Source organism: Chrysemys picta, chromosome 6, assembly GCF_011386835.1.
Source record: "Chrysemys picta bellii isolate R12L10 chromosome 6, ASM1138683v2, whole genome shotgun sequence".
NCBI classification, from domain to species: Eukaryota; Metazoa; Chordata; order Testudines; family Emydidae; genus Chrysemys; species Chrysemys picta.
Window position 1 is genome coordinate 118,377,776 of NC_088796.1, and position 22,440 is coordinate 118,400,215.

The window sequence follows — 22,440 nt, forward strand, 5'->3', positions numbered from 1 at the left end:
CTTTCTAGTGTAGACCAGCTGTAAGTCTCTGATCCTGCATTTGGATTTGTGTAGAGAGACCCTTTCACTTGACTTCAATGGGGTTCTGTACAGACACCGGTGTCTATGCATGTAGATCCAGGCCTAAAAATGGGTAGTAGTGTGGAATTGGATGCCTTTCAGGGGTTTGATTTTTCTTCATATATTGGGATAGTTTGTAACTTTTGAGCACTAGGACCTGCAAGAACTTTCAAGTTCTAGCTACAGGTGACAATTTCTAACTGCTGTGTGGCTAGGGTTTTTTATGATGTTTATTAATCTTAAGACTTTGCACATTTGGAGTAGGGCCAATATTTATATTTTTGTTTAGCTGTTATCTGGAGAATTTAGCTAATTCTAATGGTTGCAGTACAACTGTTCTACACCAAAGATACATATTTAAGCCCAAATCCTGAAAAGATCCATGTAAACAAACCTCTGTGAGGTCAATTCTACACAGTCAAAAAAAGTCTAATCCCAAACCCTGAAGCTAACTGAAAGACTCCTATTGACTTTAACCAGCTTTCAATCAATGGCAAAGATTCACATGTATGGCTGGATCCCTTTACAGGCCTAAGGATTGAAGCTGTAAGATCGTCAGGCCAGGGACCCTGTTTTCCTGATTTTATTTTAAACAGTTCCATGAACACCATTGGTGCATAACAAATCAGGAGAATGTTTTTTTACACTCATATTAATGAAAACATCCAAGTGCAACTGCGGCACATGAATGCAAAAGGCATCTTACAACACTGCTAACAAGCCACTGCTACATTGTTCTTCCCATAAACCCATTTAAGGCCGGGCCATTGTCCTCCTGCTTTTGCAGGCAGCTAGAACAAAGAGGAGCCTCCCATTTTGGGGGCATTGGTTAATGAAGGAAGCCTTTTGTTTTCCTTCCTCAAGAGCTGCCAGCATGTAACCATGACCAGGAGTCCGAACCTTTGGAAGACAGGCGGTTCGGCTGCAGCACAGAAAGTGGGCTGCCCAATCCATGCAATATTAATCTGTATAATAACTTCGCAAGCCGGCTGCCGACACTCGCAAGGGCCCGCAGGTTGATAACGTTGCACGGCCCCAAAAACCTTCCCCCTGCGTTTCCGGGGTGCAGTTACAACCCGAACTGCAGGGCGAGCGGGGACGCCCCGGGGCCAGGCGCAGCGCCGCGGGTTGCCACGCATGAGCTGGGGCACGCGTGGCTCCTCAGGATCGGGCCCTCCCTTTGCACCCTCGGCGCTGTGCCACGTCGCGGCTGCTTGGTGGCCTCTAGATGGTGCTCTGGGCAGCGCCTGCTCCTTGGGAGCTAGTGGCGGGGCCGGAGCGGGGCTGCCTCCTCCCCCTCTGAGCTCAGTTCCTGCTGCCCTGCGTCTCTCGGGGCTGCTGGGCTCGCCTGGGTGCCGAGCTCGCCGCCAGCATGTCTTCCAACGCTAGCCTGAGCAGCATGCAGCGGCTGGTGGAGCAGCTGAAGCTGGAGGCGGGGGTGGAGAGGATCAAGGTGAGAGCCCCAGGCAGGGCGTTGCTGGCTCGCAAAGGGGGGATGAGCTCGGCTCGGCTCTGGTGGCCCGCTGCGAAATCGGAGGGCAGTGGCAAGAAAAGTGGGCGAGCAGTGTGGCTCTGGTTGGGGTCAATGCGGGGGGGGAGGTTGAGTCCCCTTTTCGGAGGGGGGCAGCGCGAGGGTAAAGGCACTTGGCTGGGGGTCCAGCCACCACGCTACTAGCTCCGACCACCCAGTCTAGGGTGACCAGATGTCCCCCCATTAGGAGCTTTGTCTTATATAAGAAACTGTACCCTCCCTCCCCCCAGAAAAAAAAGTGTCCCGGTTTTTCACACTTGCTATCTGGTCACCCTATGCCAATCTCAGACAGCAGCAGCCCATGCACCCAGAGGCGAGGAAAGGGCTTTGACTACTGAATCTGCAGAGATGGGGGTGGGCTGGGGAGAGCCCCTGATGGAAGCAGCTGTGGGGGATCGGAACCCAGGGGTGCTGTTGGTCTAGGCCGATGGTTCTAGGTTCCGTTCTGTAACAGGCTTGTCTGCTTTGGGCAGCACAAACTCAGCAGCTGTTCTGTTCAGTTGACCTGGGCATGTAGGGGAGAGAGATCAGTGCTCTCCAGCCTTGCTGCACTGCAAGGATCAGTAGGTTGGGACAGGGCTGGAGTTTTGTGACCAGGCTTTCATTACCTGGCTGGGTCAAAAAAGGGTTTTCTTACAGCGATTGTAGGTTCTACAAGGCTGTCGGGGGGCTGGCTGCTTCTGGGCACAACTTGGTACCCAGGTGAGTGGGCTCATCTGGGGTGCGGGCCTTCTGATCTGGGATCCAGGGAAATACCTGCAGCTGTGGTGGCTTCTGTTTATGTTAGGAGGAGAATGTAGCAAACAGCTGGCATGGAAGTCTCATCAACCCAATGGCTGAGTAGCCCCCCAGGTCTGGGGTGGTTTGTAAGGGGAAAAAGCCATCAGTTGATTGTGTTTTTTTAACATTGGCTTATTTTCTGTTGTTCTATAGGGTTTGGTGTTAAATAAAATGAGCTGCCCCTTCCCAAGCCAACTCAATAGGACAGAAGTAGGCAAGGACTTGGCCCAGCCCCAGGCTGGTGGGAAAAGCAAACATGGAGAAGGCTATGGGGAGGAGAGGTGCTTCAGCAGTCTGTGCCGGTTGATGGGGTGGGGTGGGGTGGGGGGGTTAACTTCCTTCAGTTTGAGATATTTTGATAAAGGACTGGGAGAGAGTGACTGAATGATGTACTTGGGGGACAGGTTCTGAGCCTTGAATGCAGCATGTGGGGTGCCTGCCAGTCCAACTCATCAGTGTGGCAGGAGAGCATTTCCCAGGAAAAAAGGCGATAATGAATAATAGAGCAGAACCTCATTAATTCTTTTTGCTGATCCACAAACCTGATGATCTAGATCCCAAACCTGCTGATCTCACCCACTTCCAATTAGACTTGAATAGAGAGGCTGTAATGAGGCCTGCCAATTCCTAGATGTGTGTATGTTTGTTTTTACCATTATTTCTTTTATAAAATCCTGCCAACAAAAAGCCTCGTTTTATAGCTGGTGATCCGTGTTTAGAATTCCATGTTCCACAGTTGCTTTGATAAAGGAACTCTTTCTAGCTATGTGCAAAGTCCAACCCTGTTTCAGGCTGTAAAATAATGAAAGTAAAATTAATTTGCATTCAGTATTTTCCTCCTCTCTCATCACCCCAAGTGTGCACACAGCCTTACTCTGCCCAGTTCATAAAACACAGGCTTATCTTGAAATCAGATTTGAATACAGCTTCAATACTTTAAACTGTGGCCGTTTAGCTAGCTATTTTATAACTAGAAAAATCTAGTCTCAGCTCTTTCTCAATTTGTGCTCATCTGCTTCGCAGGGAAAGTGGCAAGCGCGTAACTCCCTGACCTGTACAATTACATGATGAAAGTAAGAGGATATTTTAACATCAACTCACCCTTCTCTCCAATACATTTACTAATAGACTCAAGAAGGCTCATCAGTAATTAAAACTAAACAATATTAGTTAAAATGACAAAGTACATTTAGGCCTGGTCTACACTGGGGGGAGGGAGGGATCGATCTAAGATACGCAACTTCAGCTATGAGAATAAAATTGAATTAAAATTACTTACTTCGCATCCTCGCGGCGCTGGATCGACGGCCGCGGCTCCCCCGTCGACTTTGCTTCCGCCTCTCGCACTGCTGGAGTTCAGCAGTCGACGGGAGAGCGATTGGTGATCGATTTATTGCGTTTATACTACATGCGATAAATCGATCCCCGATCGATCGCTACCCACTAATCCGGCGGGTAGTGTAGACGTACCCATAGACTGATTCAGTAACAGGGATTATAGTTTATCATTTGTTTGCTTGCATGTTCATTCATTACATTGGGGAGTCTGCAATGAATAGCCTGGTCAATGGTACAAATGTGCACAGTTCTTCTGTATTGTAGCAGTGCGGTATTGTCTATTACAGTTGAGGGTGCCTAATCATTTCCATTCCAATGTTCTGTTGTCAACTCTCGATAACATTCACCTGTCAGGCAGAAATGTCCACTCTTGCTCTTTGTTGGAAGGTGTTTGGTTTGTTTATTGGGGTCTCTGGTTGTATTTGTTGGACTTTAAGAAAAAAAGTCAGATAAAAAAATATCTCTTAGCCAGATAATTTGATCACAGAACAGTAAAATAGGCATAAAAAGAGGAAACACCAAGGAATAGAATAGAATGATGAAACAACATGCAGGTGGATTTTAAAAGATACCGAGGTGGATGCTGTGCGGGGGAAAAGAGAGCTCTCTTTTGGCCGTTCAGAGTATGTGATGAATTATCCGAGGGAAATCCACCCCCACGATTGCACGCTCTGGTAGGGTTTTTGCCCTTCTCTCCAGATGAAGGCCCAGGGAGCAAGACTTTCCCAGAGGAGGAGCCTGGTCTGAAAGTGATACCTACACACAGGGACATGCACAAGGGGGGCTGCTGGGCTGAGCGCAGTTACTGCCATATGCTGAAAGATGATCGATTAGGGAGTGAGAGAGGAAAACGTACATTTGGCTTGCATGGAGAGCGCACAAGCAATGATGACAGATGGCCCTGCTACTGAACGGTACTTACCTGTGCCACATAGACTGCTACTGCACAGCTGCCGCACGCAAGGTGTGCACCTCCTTCAGACATAGTTATCAACAGCAGTAGGATACATATGGCTCCTTGCTCATCAGCTGGCTGCAAAGTTTGCTCGTGTCAGCAAAGCTAGGCAGAAGAGGGCTGCAGAGTGGTGCTGAGCAACGTACAACATGGCATATCCTGGACACACTCTGCTAATTATTCCATAGCAGAGCACTGTGTATGTAGCTCTGCCCTTATCTTCTGCACTTTGGTATTGGCATAGGGCACTTAAATATACCAATTAGCTCTTCGGGTGCATGGTCACACAACAGGAAAGGGTCCAGTTTTCAGGCTCCTCAGTAGCGACTGGTGCTGCGGTCCAGAGAATGGCGTGGCTCGGAAATGGTGAGGCCAGTCCCAGAAAGGGACCGAGAAAGAATAAGAAACCCTCCAGGCATTCCAGAAGGGGAGGCTCCACGGTCAGGGAGAATGGAAATCAGTCAGTCTACTTCTGCAGAGTTCCTTCTACCATTGCCTCTTGGGTGAGGCTGCCTCAAGCATCTCTGGTATCAGAGGGGTAGCCGTGTTAGTCTGAATCTGTAAAAAGCAACAGAGGGTCCTGTGGCACCTTTAAGACTAACAGAAGTATTGGGAGCATAAGCTTTCGTGGGTAAGAACCTCACTTCTTCAGATGACTTGCATCTGAAGAAGTGAGGTTCTTACCCACAAAAGCTTATGCTCCCAATACTTCTGTTAGTCTTGAAGGTGCCACAGGACCCTCTGTTCCTCAAGCATCTCTGAGGCTCTGAACACAGCGTGATGGGATGAGATACTCAGAAAAATTAATATTGTAGGGGGGTGGTGGCTGGCAGTGAATAGAACAGACCCCAAAAAGGGAACTGAGTAAGAGGGCAGAGAAAAGCCACACCATGTGCTTGGGAATGCTGCTGGATCTGACAGTCTGAGAATGGCAGCAAGCTCACTAGGCCCTAGGGATGGATGGTCAGGGCTGTCCTTATGCATATGCAGCATAGGTGGCTGTGTAGGGCACCTGTGGGGCTTAGTGTTCACTCTCCTGCCTGTTCTGACCCTTCCTGCAGGCACCCACCACAGTTGGCTGCTGCAGCCTGGTGAGTCTTCCTCTGGAGGGGATCTAGTCCTTAAAAGTGAAAAAGCCTTCAGCCTGCCAGACCTATTAGCTCAACACTGAAACTGTTAAAGAGCCAATAATGAAACCATTTAACAGGCATTTGCCAACTCCCAGGTATTCCTGTCAGTTTCTGAATTTCTTGACCAAAACAGTTGTGCATTACTGTAATAAAATTTGCTTTAAAAATACTTCATTAGTGTATAAATATGGAGATATACCTATCTCCTAGAACTGGAAAGGACCCTGAAAGGTCATCAAGTCCAGCCCCCTGCCTTCACTAGCAGGACCAAGTACTGATTTTGTCCCAGGTCCCTAAGTGGCTCTCTCAAGGATTGAACTCACAAACTGTGGGTTTAGCAGGCCAATGCTCAAACCACTGAGCTATCTGTCCCCCCTGTATGTTACTGAAGATTATAAATTCACATCTCTAAAAAATCCTTGCATAGATTTTTAGATGCACAATCTGAGTATTCATCTTTAACCTTAAATGTTTGGATCTTCAGACATATAGTTTTTTAAATAAATCCTTCAAAAAACCACCCTTATCTAAAATACACATGCGAGCCCAGGCTGACGTCAGGCATGGGGCACCAGCTTAATAATACTGAATAGGGCCCCATAAATCCTAAGGACGGCCCTGTGGATGGTCCATTCATGGCAACGGGGACGTTGGGGGGTCTGTCCCAATCCAGCAAGTAAACCCCTAAAGTCCCCTCTTCTGGGAGCGCTAGCTATATTTCCTGAGCTCAGAAAAAGGCCTGGTGTGTAGCTTCAGGTGAGGACGTCACACTTGGTGATTGGGGATTCCAGTTAGTGTTCTCCAATAGGGCCCTTTGGCTGACTAAAATCCTACCACGTTGGCAGACAGACACCCCATCCTTAAACGTTTCCTGGATCCACACTGCTGTCTGCATCCTCACCGTCTGATTCCTGAATCTCTCTCTGTCCAGCTCCAAAAGTTGCATATGCTAACCAGCTTGCTGTCTAAGAGAGGAGCATGGATGCTTCGGGCTCCCCAATACCTTCTGTCTCCTGAGCTTGCTTCAGACCTATCCGGCCACTCCACTTCAAGTGCCTATATCTAGATTTAGGAGATTAACTTTAGGCACCCAATCTTGATAATTTTGACCTAAATTAAATTTTTTAAGGGAGGTTAGAATTTTAAGCTCTTCACTCTGCCCTGCTGCTATCCTATGTCTCGCCTGATTTGTCTTCTGTTATTTAGTGCATAAGCTCTTTGGGATGGGAATGATGTTTTCCATGGTGGGAAGCGCTGTGTACATTGCTATGTGGCTATTTTGTAATAAAGTACTCAAGAAAATTGAATTGCTCTGTGGCACAATGAAACCGAAATCCGTGGCACCAACATCTACATTCCACACGCTGCAGTGGCTGAGAATTGAAAATACTCATTGATGCTACGTCTGTCTTGTCAGAGCTGTGTGCGTTTGAATCTGCGTTATTTCACTTTTCGCTTTGGGAGCTGGCTTGGCTGCTTTCCTACTCTGTGATAATGGCTACTAAAAAGAGCAACTATCTACTAGACGCCAGGGAATGAACTGATTTCCCCTGTGTGTATGAGTGTTTCTTTTTCCTTGTACAGGTCTCTCAGGCAGCTGCAGAACTTCAGCAGTATTGTATGCAGAACGCCTGCAAAGATGCCCTGCTAATAGGAGTTCCTGCTGGGAGCAATCCTTTCCGGGAGCCTAGGTCCTGTGCTTTACTCTGAAGTCAGGTAAGGTAGCGACAGAAGTCGTATATGCTATCTGCTGTAAACCCCAAGCCCTAGAAATGACAAGTTTCCATTGGGTTCTCTTCCTGTCTCTTACATACATACTAACAATACCTCTTCTGTAGCAAAGTGCTTACTTTTTTTCTACTCTGTCCCTCCAAATGGATTCCTAGTCCCTCTGGGCACTAGAGTTAAAACATTTTTCTCCCTCCAGACGTCCCTCCTCTCTTCTTTTGCTTGTTGGCGGATACGGTGTCTGTAGCTATTTTTAAAATGAGTCTTCAGCAACAGCAGGATGTTGGGTGCGTAATCAGTTTGATACTCTGCACTTCAGATAAGACCCTTCTTCATTTTGGACTCTAGGAAGGGTTTAGAGATCAAAGGCAACGGGTGTTGATGGCACACTTCCAAGTTAGCTTTTATCTTCTCCCGCTGTAACTGTAGATTGTTTCTACTCAGCCGTGCTCTCAATCCCCATTCCTCCATTGGCGGTGACCAGTGAAAAGGCAGCTACCTCCACTTGAGAGTAGGAAACTGTCCCTCCAGAGGAGCATGGCGTACTACCCAAAATGGCCAGTAAGGGACCCAGTTCCCCTTCCCCCAAAGTTGAGTCATCTCCCTACGCTTGCATCTCCAGATGGCCTTCACATTACATTCACAGTGGTTTAGGAATGAATATTGTCTAGGAAGTGATTTCAGGGGGTGCTTTCTTCCAGCAGATATGGCATTCAAGCTGAGGTACCATTTTAGAAGATCAGTTATCTGGGGAAAGGAAGGAAATTTAGAGGAAGGATTGACTGTGCAGTAAACTTAAGCATACATGGTTGATTCTGTTGACCCAATAATAGATCATCCAGTTTCTAATTAACTTAAGCACAGTTTCTAATTAACATGTTCAATGCCATTTGCAGTCTCTTACAATGCATTTCAAACATACCGTTTTTCCTGTTACTTCACACCCTTTAACTCTCTTCAGCTGTTGATGATTGACCTGGAAGTGCATCAAATGGAACTGCATTCTTGATTAGTGTCTTTGTTAACTAACGCAGTCCCAAAAGAGACTGCAGGCAGCTTGAAAGAAACAAATGAGGCTGCAGCATTTGAACTGATTTAAATAACTCTCCGCTTGTTACAACACTTTTCAGCTTGCATGTTATATTGCAGTTCACTTAGGCTGGGTCTACACTAGGCTTTTTCCCACCATTGTTACAGCTGGCGCAGCTCCATGAGAGACGGCAGCAACAGAGGGCCTAGTGTAGACTGGTAACCACTGTCATCGTTGACCTGCTCTGAGCAAGTCTAAACAATGTGGTTCACTCACCAGCAGCCACCTGAACGCTGTCTACACTAGTGTTCCCTGCATTGCCGGCACTGCTGGTAGTAACAGCGGGGAATATTAAGAAAAAAATTGAGTGTAGACAAATCATTAGGGTCCGGTCCTGCAACGGCATTCTCACCTATGTGTTTATTCCCATCCGTAGCCATATGGACAGCCCTGGTACTTCAAGGGTGTGAGTAGTTCTTTGCAAGATCAAGCCCCTAGGTCTTGCCTAAAAATCTTACATAGCACAGGCAGCATGTTTAATGTAGGAGCAGCCAATCCTCATAATTCTTTAAAAGAGACAAATAAGGTAATAACTCCTGGTAGGGAGGGTAAATAAATTACCACGACAGGAGGAATGATGAGAGTCCCATTTACTTGCGCTTTGTTAGAAGACACTGTCAACTTGAAATCTATTCCGTTTAATTGGTACTTTTGTCCCTCTGCCAAATTTTGAGGTTTTAAAAATCACATTTTCCTATGTTTTTTTTTAAATGTTTGTTTTCTCTTCTGGAGCTGTGTCAAAGTAAAAGCTCCTGCAGCCAATGGCTCATCGGGCTGACATGGTTAAGGCACGTCTGTTTCATAGCCAGTGGTATACAAGGGAGTGGTGTGGTCAGCATCCTGTCTGACCATCTTTGGCTACTCTAACCCTATGGATCAGGCACCGTTTTGTAGGTGGGTGAACTGGAGGTGGCCTTTCAGTGTGAGACTGAGCAAGACTCAAACCTGCGACCTTCAACATTCAGCCAACCCACCTCTGTGGAGCTGGGTGAAAAAGGGGAAATTGACTGGGGGGAAAGTGCAACTGATGGCTCAAAATGCTGTCAAATGCACGAACAGAAAAAATATTTTCTCTCTTTTCTCTGTTACAATAATCTTAGGTGTCCCGGCAAATGTGATATTTAGGATGACGGTGACTCTTCCATATTCTGTTCCTTTTATGAAGCTGCCATTCTAGTTGTGTATGTGTGTTTCTAGGACTTGACTCCATCTGAGTTAAGAAATAAAATATCATATGGTTACATTGGCCTGTCAAGATGCAGGATTTTTCTCCTGTTTGAGGAATAAGAGCCGAGTAGATGATTTATTGCAAGCATTCCAGAAGTACATAAATGGGTATTGGGTTTTATGTTTTTCTTCTTTTGCTAATAGACCGATATTTCATAGCACTTTTGCTACTGCTTTATGAGGATAAAATGGTGGGGACAAATTTTACAGTATTCCAGGAAGCTAGCACCCATCAATGGCACGTTTAACCTAACCCACAGTGAAGAGGCTTCTGTGTTACAGCTTGTGAGAAGAATTTATTAAAGAAGAAAGGCGAAGACAGCCTTTAATAAAACTCTTTTTCCTTTTGTAGGGAACGTCGGTGGAGAGTTCTCTTCAAGCATGAAATGAATAACAGCTGCCTTTCCTCCTCAAGAAAACACTATCTCTGTGCCCTACTTTTCCTGTGGCCAAAACAATCTCCTAGATATTTATCAATCTGTTCTGGTGTATCAGTAGTTGACTAGATCTTTTGCTAATATGTGTAAAGTATTTTATATGAGAAAGCACTCTTAATAACTGAGTTAACATTGTTTCCATAGTTACTACACAAGGTTATTTAATGATGAGGTTGTTTACATTTTAGAAAGGAAAAATATTTTAATTTTACCAAATAACGTTTTCCCCCCCTTAATAATTGTGATGCCTGGATTAAGGATTTTTCTACACACTTAAATGACTTCTTCCTCTCACCCACACTTGGTATTTACATTTTCTAAACAGACACCCACTAAGTGCATGTTAAAATACACAAGAACCCAGTTTTAATAAGAGAACAGTGTTGCCAAATGGAAAGGGTTTTTGTTTTGTTTTGTTTTTAAATTTTTAAGACTTGGGAGCTAACTCACACTGCTTTGCAGCTGCCTTTAAATCAGTATGTGATGTCTTTTATAGAAACTGCCTGACAGTATGTAGCACAGACTTGATTCTTACGACACATTCACTACAGAATGTCCAACTTGTTTACTGTCTTTCTTGTTTGTGCTTCTCCAGATATTGCTTGGTTGGAATTTTCTTAACATGTTTAAAATGTGATTAACAATAGTCACAGAACACTAGAAAAACATGAATGCAAAATGAGTTCACACTCAGAATGATCAAGGCTTGAACTACACAACTCATTAAGCCTCTATGAGTGTATAATGTTGTTGGTTGTGTGCCTTTGGTTTTTTACAGAGCACTTTTACAAGACACTGCTTATTTTTTTTAATAGTTTTTCATTTTGTTTACTCTCCAGTGTTTGTATTAATCTTTTAGAAGCTTGGAAATAAAATTTCTTTCCCTACTGCCTTTGACTTTTGTTTTATTATAAGGAGGAGGAGACCTGTTTGTTCATAGGAGGATTTTCTGATTTAGACATGGGAAGGAGGGCTCATGAATTACGTGGCATTTAGGGCTGCATAGGTTACTGCAGGAATCCAGAAAAGTTTGTCTCCTGTTAATAGAAAAGCAGTAGTTATAGATGTTTAACTTCTTTGTGTGAATAAGGGAAGGCATCATAACCCAACTTATAGGAAGAAATGTGCACGGAGCATTTCATATGAAAGGTGCGTATAATTCCTTAGAGTGAGATTTTCAAAGGGGACTAAGGGATTTGAACACTCATTTCCAATTAATGTCACTGGGAACTGGGCATCCAAATCTCATAGGCAGCTTGGAAAATCTCACCCTGAATCTTTCACAAATACCTTCATTCTGGTGAGGTACGGCACTAGTTTAGTGCCTATGTATATGCCCTGCCAATGTGAACACCTCCTTCCACAGGAAAGAATTTATGCCCTTCCTCGACATACTTCTTTCCACTCCCAGCCACCATGCTCCTTTCTGTTCTTATCTATCTTAGGTCACCTGTACATCTCACAGTTATTAGGTCTGTACCTCACAATGCTGCTGCAATGCAGGGAAATTCTGTGATCCCCATTGTGCAGACGGATATCTGAGGCCCAGAGGGAAAAAGTGACTTGCCCAAATTTAGGGAGCTTGTGACGGAGCAGGGCCATCCTTCCTTATCAGTGCCTCCCCTTTGTATGATACAACTCAATAGCCTGTAGAAAGATAGGAAATTTGCCAGTCCTCAGGTGTATTTCACCTGGGAAGTAAGCAAATTACCAATAACTTGGATTTATCATTTAACTGTGACCATTCGACTTGGTTGAGGGTTGGTGGGGTTGGCTGCAAGGTGATGGGCTCAGACAAAAAGATGCAGTGTGGTGCCTGGAGGTAGGTGTTTTCTGCACGAGTGGGAGAAAAAATAGGGACAGAGTCATCAAGGATGGAGTTGGACAACATGGGTTGCCCAAAAAATCACTAGTGAATTCTGTGTTAACATTCTGGGATTTTTTTTTAAATGCATCTCTTTTAGAAGCTAAAAGCATTTAATATTTCTTAATATTAAATGAATGGGGGAAAGTCTTCTTTTGTGAGTAATATTGCCTCTGTGTGGGCTTTTGCGGGTGGGAGAGAGAGAGAGCCAGAGACAAATAGTTTAACACTGGGTGTTGGGGTTTTTCCTTTTTATTTAAGATGTTGCAGCAGCTAGCTTTGTAATTTCCTTTTTTCTGGACCAGCATAAAAGGAATACAAACAGCAAGTTACGCTCCCTTTGCACCTAGCCTGCTGAAGGCAGCGTATGCCTGTATCTGTTTTTAAAGTTATCTATTGTAGGTTCTCTGTCAATGTTCTGTACTGTCTAACTTTTCTTGTATGGGGGGGGAGGGATAGCTCAGTGGTTTGAGCATTAGCCTGCTAAACCCAGGGTTGTGAGTTCAATCCTTAAGGGGGCCACTTAGGGATCTGGGGCAAAATCAGTACTTGGTTCTGCTAGTGAAGGCAGGGGGCTGGACTCAATGACCTTTCAGGGTCCCTTCCAGTTCTAGGAGATGGGATATCTCCATTAACTTTTAATTTATTTAATTTATGTTCACATTAAAGTTTGGTATGTGTGAAAGGACAAATACAGGCTAGGGAGTAGAAGCTGTATTTTTTCCCTCCCTGTGGTTATCTACGACAGTTTTTGCAGAGCTGTAGTCTTACACTGAAGCAACAGATTCCTGAGCTTAGCAGTTTGGGGGAGAGTTTTCAAAAACACTACCAAATCCATGATGCAAATATAAAGAGAGTGGTTTGGTCAAGTGACCACAAAAATGGGCTAGAAATAGCGAATGGACTGCAATGTCTATTTAAATCCACCTCCTATTCTGGGTAAAGTAGGGGGAGGTGGTTTGTTTGCAGTTCTACAGAAGATAATGATTTTGAATGTTGCATATGAAAGCTCTTTTCTAAACCCTCCTTCCCAGGCAACTTGCATAACAACAATTTCGGATCCTACTGTGAGTTAAAAGCTGCTGGTAGCATTGTCACTGTTGTGGCAGGACTTCTGCAAGGGGAAATCGTTCAGCATATTTACTTCTAGGAATTCTCACTTTAGAGCCAGGATCCCATTTTCCTCTTGAAAACAAAACTGCTGTCTCTGGTGATCTATTTATTTTGCTCAGATACAGAATATGCACTCGGTGAAAGCTTAAGGTCAAGATGATTTTTAACTGCAAGTATAAGCGTTCTGCGACATTTGTTCCTCACGCCCAGTTATTACATTAAACTTTAAATATTTTAGGGTCTGAAAAATTAAATCAAAGCCAGAGGCCACAAAACAAACTGACGTTCTGGAGCTGAAACACATTCCTCTGCAAACCATATATTGCTACACCCGTTCCTGCAGAAGAGAATTACATCCCACAGCTTGATCCATATGTCTCTCCAGCATTATAGCTGTTTTAACCACCAAGTGTTCACAGAGGTCAACTTTTCAGATGAAGAATGGGGGCCAGGTCTCTTCCTCGTCTTCTACTGGAGCCAACAATGGCAGCTAGTGCCTCTGCGGGAAACCTCTCTCCTCACCCACAAATGTATTCGGAGGCCAGAAAGGTCTGTATTCTATAGGCTTCCTGTAGAATGCAGGGCAGAGAACTTCCCCCCACATAATTCCTGTTTGAACTGGAACAGATTTTTTTAGAGAAACAACCAACCTTGATTTAAAAATGGCCAGTGCTGGAGAATCCACCAGGAGGCACTCAAAATATTAGGAGAGTGATACTGGTGGGTGCTGAAGGATCTCAGTGGCAGTCAAGGACTAAGGATAACTTTTTTTTAAGGAAAAAGCTTTCATTGCTGGCAGTTGGTTTACATTTTGATGATTCTTTCTAAATTGAAAACTGGGAGTAGCCTTGACAAGAAAAGTAATAAAATGTCTGTTACATTTCACAGCTTAATCACTTGCTTTTTTGTCTATCTTCCTTTCATAATTTCATAATCCACTTAGATTGTAATTCCTTGGGACAGGGACCTCTGTCTTCCTTCTTACTTGTATAGCACTTGAGGGTACATTTGATGTTATAATTTCTTTACTATTTGTTTAGCAGTGACATTAGGCTGAGCGCTAAAGAGTCCTCAAAAATAAAGGCAGTCCTTGTTCCAGAGTGTCTTTAGTGTAGAAGACTGACAAGTGGAAGACCTGGCATAGTGGGACATGCAACAGTAGGAAAAAGGGAAAATTACTTACCTTATAATTCTGCCCTGGATGTCTTGCGGGATTCTGACTCTTGAGTTTCAAGCCTCCAGTGTGAGCCTATCCCAGGCTTCCGAATGTAGACTTTTGGAGGATTGTGCCGCCCCATGTTGATAGGTAGAACATTTCAACCTTGCTGCGAAATGACTGAGGGACTAAAAACAAAATAAGATGTACTGGATTAGGGAAAGGTGTCTAATGTTTTACCCACAGGCATCTGTGCTGAGCCAGGTCTGCTTTGACCTCTTCATTAATATCTAGAAAAGGGAGTAAAAATTTAAATATAACTTGTGGGGACTATGAAAATGGGACTTTCTGGAAATACTAGAGGAAACAATAGAATGTGATCTAAAGATATTAGAAACCTGGACAGAAAAAAATAGAAGAGTACAAAAGTGGAGAAACTTGTAAGTTAATATGTTAGGGTGGGGAAGAGAATTTATGGTGGAGAACCTTGGAACACAAGTAATGCAAGAAATAATTTGTGGTACTAATATTAAACAGGCACATGTTCCCTCTCTAAGAATAATCATGGCACTAATATGTTTGCAAATAATCAGTCTGGGCCTGGAAAGCCTCATTTGACTGCAATGGACTTTGGATCAGGCCATCTGCTTGTATATCCCCTTACCTTATCCTTTGGCTGACTTATCTGCTTAGATGATAAGCTCCTTGGGACAGGAACTTGACCCTGTGCAGTGCCTAGCACAATGAGGCCCTGTTCTCAGTTGGTTAACAGGCACGACAGTAATACAAATACATGAATTTGTAATGTGATATGGCAGAAGAATGGCCAGTGCAAATGTGCAGAGGCAGTAATAATAGTGCCCCTTTCTATGGCTCTAGGCCAACGGCACCTGGAATACCGTGTTCATGCTGGGGTGCTTATTAGAGACAAATTGGAGGAAGTTGGGAAAAGAAAGATGCAGGAGGTCAGAGTGATCATGACAGCCTACAAATACCTAAAGAGTGCAAACACTAAGGAGATACACTATCCTATATGATGTAAGTGGGCATTGCTAAGAGCAGTGATATGAAATTGAGAAAGGGAGCAGTTAGGCTGAATATGTTTTAGGCAGGGCAGGAAGAAAAGGTGAAAGTCCCATTGCTTGGGCCATTAAAAACTCAACTGAGTTCCCTATTCAATGAGCTCTAGAGTCTGTCTCTTTCCTCCTGTCCTCCCCCACCTCCAAGGAAGCGCAGGTGGTTGTTGCTACTTCTGAGCATCCTTACAACTCACAAAGACCCTGCTCCAGAAAAGGATTTAGGCACGTGCTTAGAGTTACAGACACGTTTAAGTTGCTTTGCTGGATCAGGACACTGAAGGACTAGAGGAAACTGGTGGAGTGGGCGGAGCAGTGTAGCCTATAGTGTTGTTTGGCTTAAGAAACAGGCTAACTTAAGTAGAAGTTATGTTTTGGGCCCAAGCGTAGAGGAGTCTGGGAAATCGAAGTAGCCAGTGTGAGAAAAGTCAAGCGTAGAGGAGTCTGGGAAATCGAAGTAGCCAGTGTGAGAAAAGTCAAAGATAAATTGGAGACAGAGTGTTATGGGAAAGTAAGAGTAAGCAAGGACATGAGCCAAGGTTATGGTATTGAGATGTTTTGGATATAACTATTTTGAGCAAGGCTTTAAAAGTGTTTTTGAGAACTAAATGTTTTATTAAAATGCTGTCTATATTGATGGAATGGGAAAGACTTTGGTGCAGATGTTAATTTAAATAGTGTGTAATGTAAAAAGCCAATAAGAAATGGTGGAAATGTAATTGTGGTAAAGGACAGTTTAATATTAATTAGTATTATGATGGGGTATAAAAAGAATAGTTTGGTTTAAACTGGAGAAAACTTCAGTTAACATCCACAGGGTATAGTTAGATCCCAGCCTGTACTTTACTCTGTTGTCAGCGGACTGATCACCCATTGATACATCATTTCATCATCTAGTGTCAGTTTAATTGCAGTACTGTGTAAGTAGTAATTGTATGCCTGTTTGATTAACTAATCATAATTTTTAATAAAGTTTGGTTGTCATTTATAGTGTCACCAAGTCATCCTCTACTAAATAAATTTCCTGTGACCTACCTAGCGGCTCGACCCTGAAAACTAAGTTGTGGTTTTATTGCACCCTCATCTTTAACAACTTAATATTAAGTGGGAATATTTCAACCTAAAGGTTACAGCAGCAGCAATTTTTGTTGCCATCCAATATCTGGGGTAAGCACAGCCAGCAGCAGCCTCCGCTCAAAGAGTTGTATAGGCCTTGGACTGGCTGCCTTTGAAGTGCTGAGAGGCCTCAGGGGCCTTGTGGGAAATTTCTTTGGAGCGGTGTAGATCATTCCAAACATGGTTGCAGCTTGCTTACTTTTAAAACACAAACGTATGGCCTGATGCTCCATTCCAGTGATTCTGGAACAGAGGCACTAATTGGGAACAAACAGCCATGAGAAGAGCTTCTCCCTTATAATTCCATGGAAAATGTGGGGCTGGGACTCCAGGCTTGTCAACATGAGGAATTTTTTGCACTGCATTGTAGCTACAGTGGGGTTAGTTCTCAGGTATGGATGTTCTGCACTGGTGTTAAGGAGGTGGGGAGGATACTGGTGTTAATTACCTTGGTTTCAAGCCCTGCTTTACACTGATGCAAAAATGCCTAGACAAGCTCACTGGAGGGGTCAAGCAGGGGTGTGACTAGGCTGGAAGGAGGCAGGACCAGGGCATGGTTGGCTTCATCAGCATTCTCCCTGCTCAATTCTGTGAGATAGATGACCTGTCAGCACTCTCTTGCACTGCATCACTCTCCACATGTTGTCTTAAAGAGCCAGGGAAAGTGGGGAGAAGGGGCTGAGGCATTTTACAAAAGTTGACTCTTCCCCAATATAGCATGTTTATCAGTCTGACAATTCTGTTCTTTTCTATAGTTTCAACCAATTTGCCTGGTACTGAAGGTAGGCTTATTGGCCCAGAATTGCCTCTGGATCTTTTTTTCCTGCAAGTTCAGAAGCCCAGCACCTTACCCCCACAAGCAAACCCAGATCCCCGCACTGAAATGATAAAGAAAACTCCAAGAGCTTCCAGGCCCTTATTTGCCTTTTTGTGTGTGTAAAGGACAATATGGTTTTTTAAAATTAATTCATGAGATATGGAAACAAATGATAAAAAGGCAGTATGTGAAAGTGGAAATCTTTTTATTTATCTTAATTTACATCTAAGAATAGACATTTTTCCTAGTAATTCTGCAGATTAAGTAACTAACTTGTTTGGTAAAATGTAAAAAAAAACAAAAAACCTTTTAATAAACATGCAAAAAGTTAAACCCAATAACTTCTCAGTATATGAAAATGACCTGAGAATTGGGTCAGAAATAATTATATAATTTAAAATGGTTCCCTTGAAACAATTCACACATTTAAAAAGTGTCTGCAGTAAGACTACATTTAATTCAAAAGAATTTAAGACGAGTTTGCCCATCACTTCTTCCAGGGGCTTTTTCAAATGTTAGTCGCCTTTTTTTGAGCTGTGGTACTTGTGCAAAGCCTAAACCTATGAAAGAAAGTGGGGAAATAAGAAAGGAGTGATTAACTACAAAACAATGCCATAGTTGTGCAGACTTGGCAATGCATTTCTCAGTAGTAATAACAGGCCGTAGCTTTTCAAAGCATGCTACTGTACAAAGAATGACAAGATTGTAACCAGACTGAGATCTGTACAGATTACTATTTTTAGAATAAATTCCATTAATAGAAGTATCTGCACAAACATCTTGTGACTTTAAACTGAGAATTTAATTTACAAAAGCAATCTGTGATATACTTAAGGACTGCAAAACTTTGGCATGCTTTTAATGTTTCTATTAGATGAGTAATACATGACCTCTCCAATAAATGTGTAATTAGAAATTTTTCATCAGGGACACACTGTAAATGTTCTCAAGTAAGTAAAAAATGTCTACACTTAAAAATTACAAATAATTTAAAAAGCAAAATATTTGAAAATTTGTTCCTTAATCTTGCATAAATCCTTCATACAGGATTCTGTTTGTCCCTAGCAATACATAATATAGAAAAACATAAAACTTAGCTAGGAACTTCATCTGCTACAGAAGAAAAATAACTTGGTGCATTCACCCTAAGTGTTTTTAGATTTAATTAAAACTTTATCTTCCCACACTGATTTTTTAAGGCCTATTTTGACTTTGTAGAAGCTTCTGAAACATGGAAGTTGCATGAAAATTTTCTTTAATGGGGCCATGCTTTGTGAACATGCATGCACAAATGCCTTGTGCATGAGCTAATCTGTTTTATTTCTGCTCCTGAATAGTGAATTAAAAATAACTTTTTTTGCAAGAGCCAAGACAAAACCACTGCTCATCTCCTCCTCTTGCTTTAGTAAAGCTTCATCATTTTATGTATGGATTTGATATGACAGTTCTTGATATTACAGAAACCTGTTCAACTGGAGATCAGTGCTTTTCAGGACAGTGGGATACCTGGCAGCAGGTCATTGGTTCCTACAGAACTGGTTTACTAGAGTTAAAACTTTCTCTTCTGACTAGACAATTTCCTTTACAGTTACCGAAGTACTGCTAACCACCAAGCTGCACCTCAGACTTATCCCAGGGAGAGAGGGGTAGCAGCAGGTTTGTTTACAATTTCCTTATAATCACCTTAATTCCCAAAGGTTGAGAAATAAAAGCAGTGTACCACACTTCAAATAACGTTTCCTCTGTTCACTGCCAGCTTGCCTTAAGCAGCCCATGAAAGTTTTGTGAAATCTGAGTGCTAGTGCTCTTTCAATATTTTGTCAAAAGAAAAAAACATGATTAAAAAAACCCCAAAAACTATTCCCCATTAGAGTCCAAAATGCACATATTTAAAATGCTAGGAACTCCTGCTTGCACTAAAAATACAAATAATATTTTAGAATTTTCTAAAACTTAACTAATTAAAATCTGTTGATTTGAAAACTATTTTAAAGAAAATCTGTGACCTAGTCTTCCAGATATTCTGATTTTTAGTTTAATTAGAGATTAATGTGTGTGATTTTACCATACCTGTTAAAACATCTTTTTCTGTTAAGTTTGATAATGATGCACTGGGCCTTCTCTTTCCTGAAAACTCTCCAGCTATTTGGTGAAAATTCAAACTACTGTATTCATCTGGATTTGCAACTGAATCACAGAGTCTGAGGTCAGGTGCAAATGAATCCAATGCATGGCTGGATGGATATTCACTCCAAAGTGTCTCCTCAACCTGAGCTTCTGGACAGCTATATGCCAAGCCTCCAAATTCTCCTTGAAAATTCTTAGAGCTTTGCTGGAATGGAAAGTCATTAAAGGTTGCAAAGAAATCTTTTTTAGAGACAAGATACTGTGCATGTTTGGAATCAGAGTTATAATGCAGCCTGAGAGGTGGTCTTTGTACATCAAGTCAATTCTTCTTAATACCTTGATGCAGGGGTTCTCAAACATTTTTTGCTGGGACCCCCTTTGAAAATATTTCAGGCTGTGATGACCCCCTCCAATAAAGTGTCGACCTAACACCCTCCGCCCCAATAACATGCCGCACTTACTTCTGCACTGCTGCTGGCAGCGGTGCTGCCTTCAGAGCTGGGCACCTAGACAGGAGCTGCCACTCTCCACTCGCTCAGCTCTGAAGGCAGCACAGAAGTAAGGGTGGCAATACTGTAACCCGCCCCCCCACAATAGGCTTGCAACACCCTTTTGGGTCAGGACCTCCAGTTTGAGAAATGCTGCATTAGACAATATTCCCTCCTTCCCACAGAGACTGTATCTACTAGAGAGGCTTATATTTCTCTATGTATATGCTGTACATCTTTGTGTTCCCTTCATGTATTAAAGTAGAGCCGAGACCCTACTACTGACTATATCAGGAGCAGAATCAAGCCCCTTGATCCCTGAGAATTCACTATAACTGAGCACTTGAGGCTTCAAAATATAAAACAAACATATAGTACCTTCTAAAATGGTAAATGAGGATTTAACTGCATCTTTCTGAATGATCAGCTGTATCATTTTCTGAACAGTCATCTTAATTGAGCAATAAAGCTAGGTTTCATTTGCAATTTCACTTAAGTTAATTCAAGTATTATAAGGGAGCTGATTGATTTTAATCTTGTACTTTTTTGAAAATGCCTCCTTCTTAATTCCACCCAGGTTCTTGTAAATGTCTAATACCTTAAGATTTCTTCAGATTCTTTTTACCAAGGACACTCTCTTTACCTTGAGAGCACGAAGCCCAGCTTTTTCAAACTGCTTTTCTCGGTCCTTGAATTCCTGACAGTTTAAGTCTGCTTCTGAGATCTGATAATACATTTTGGTATCCCTTGTCTTGTCTCGGAGTTTTTCTGGAGGATAATTAGTTTCCAGTCGGCCTGGCCACAAGTAACAGGATATATAATAATAATGTAAGATTTTCAGTTTGTTAAACTCACCCTAAATGCAGCACAGTCAGTGGAGGAGGAAGTTAATATTTTATTTTAGTTGCTTAGTTAAGAGACAGGAGTGTTACAAGCTGTTTGGGTCATCTCGGTACAGGCTCCTCCTTTACAGGGTCTCTTGAGGAGGGCAGTGATGACTTTGGGAGGTTGGGATACTCTTTTTTCTTTTGTGCTGTAAGGATTAACTGGCTATTGCCAGTAAGTAGTGAGTTTACTGTTAAATTAGATTTACTTTTAAGATTTCTGTTTTAAAAAATCATCAAGGACACTTGGGGCCTGATACAGAGCTCACTGAAGTCATTGGAAAGGCTTCTGTTGTGGTCAATGATCTTTGGATATGGACACTACAGCAGGGGTTCTCAACCTTTTTCCTTCTGAGGCCCCCCCAACATGCTATAAAAACTCCCTGGCCCACCTGTGCCACAATAACTGTTTTTTTGCATATAAAAGCCAGGGCCGGCGATAGGGGGTAGCAAGCAGGGCAATTGTCTGGGATCCCTGCCACAGGCGCACTGCAAAGCTACATTGCTCAAGCTTCAGCTTCAGCTCTGGGTGGTGGGGCTTCGGCTTTCTGCCCTGGGCCCCAGCGAGTCTAACGCTGGCCCTGCTTGGTGGACCCCCTGAAACCTAATCGCAGCCCCCAAGGGGACCCTGGACCCCTCGTTGAGAACCACTGCACTACAGCACCTTTCTACACTCTTGTACATTTAAATAAAGAACTATCTGTCCAGATCTAGAAATTCTTTAACTGATTCAAATTCGCTAAGGACTTTACAGCTTACATTTACATTTGCTGAATATATTATGCCTGTTAAATCAAGTTCTACCAAAGGAACTAATGAAAAAAGTCAGAAACAGAAGAGACACAGGATGTATCATCTTCATTGTGTATCTATCTTTTATACCATGGAACCCATTTTAAATAACCATCCAAATGACAAGCCAAATAAAACTGACCTGGAAAACAGGGATATTTCAAAGACAGGAAGTTGCCCATTGAGGTGGTCTTTGGTACTTGTTTTAAATTAATTCTTGTAACTCCAATCAAATCAATTAATTGACTTCAGTAATTTTTGTATTGAAGTCACAGGGCTTGATTCACTCCCACCAGAGCAAGTCTGTCTGTGGAACCCTGATAGCAGTGGGTATGCCAGGAGGGGAGTTGCAACAAGCTACATACAAAGTATGCAGGACCAGCTCAGAACGGATATGCACTGATTCCACACATCTTCCAGGGAGCCTCAGCTGTCTGGGCCTTCAGGCTGCCTTTCCTAGTGGAACCCCCAGAGTGAGGGCTGGCAGCACAATCACGTCTGCCTCCAACAACATGGCTAGCCCAGTAGGATAAACTGCAACCCCCTGGAATCTTGCACAGTGAATCAACTGAAGTCAACAGACTAACACACAGTCTTTCAAAGATTTGCATAGTGCCCATTACCATAGTATCTAAGCACAGGGAGTAATCTGACCCTACTGTATAATTCTTCATACATACAAACTGAAATACGAGCTCATCTAAATATGGATCACACACATACATAGAATC

The 22,440-nt window shown here is 43.0% G+C and overlaps 2 protein-coding genes across 2 annotated transcripts in view; one reads left to right on the plus strand and one right to left on the minus strand.

Annotated features, from left to right (window-relative positions):
* Positions 1-1,335: 1,335 nt before the first annotated feature.
* On the plus strand, positions 1,336-11,164 carry GNG10 (G protein subunit gamma 10). Its single transcript, XM_008168759.4, has 3 exons — positions 1,336-1,513; positions 7,379-7,510; positions 10,192-11,164. Exons 1-2 carry the CDS (start codon positions 1,433-1,435, stop codon positions 7,502-7,504), a joined length of 207 nt encoding a protein of 68 aa, XP_008166981.1. The 5' UTR covers positions 1,336-1,432; the 3' UTR covers positions 7,505-7,510; positions 10,192-11,164.
* Positions 11,165-17,608: 6,444 nt separating this feature from the next.
* SHOC1 (shortage in chiasmata 1) overlaps positions 17,609-22,440 on the minus strand; it is a 124,447-nt gene continuing 119,615 nt past the window's right edge. Inside the window, exons 33-35 of the mRNA XM_065550578.1 lie at positions 20,677-20,828; positions 19,489-19,750; positions 17,609-17,978 (exon numbers count right to left, since the gene is read on the minus strand). Of these exons, the coding sequence (XP_065406650.1) occupies positions 17,878-17,978; positions 19,489-19,750; positions 20,677-20,828 (515 nt within the window). The 3' untranslated portion in view covers positions 17,609-17,877. The remainder of the gene's footprint in view (positions 17,979-19,488; positions 19,751-20,676; positions 20,829-22,440) is intronic.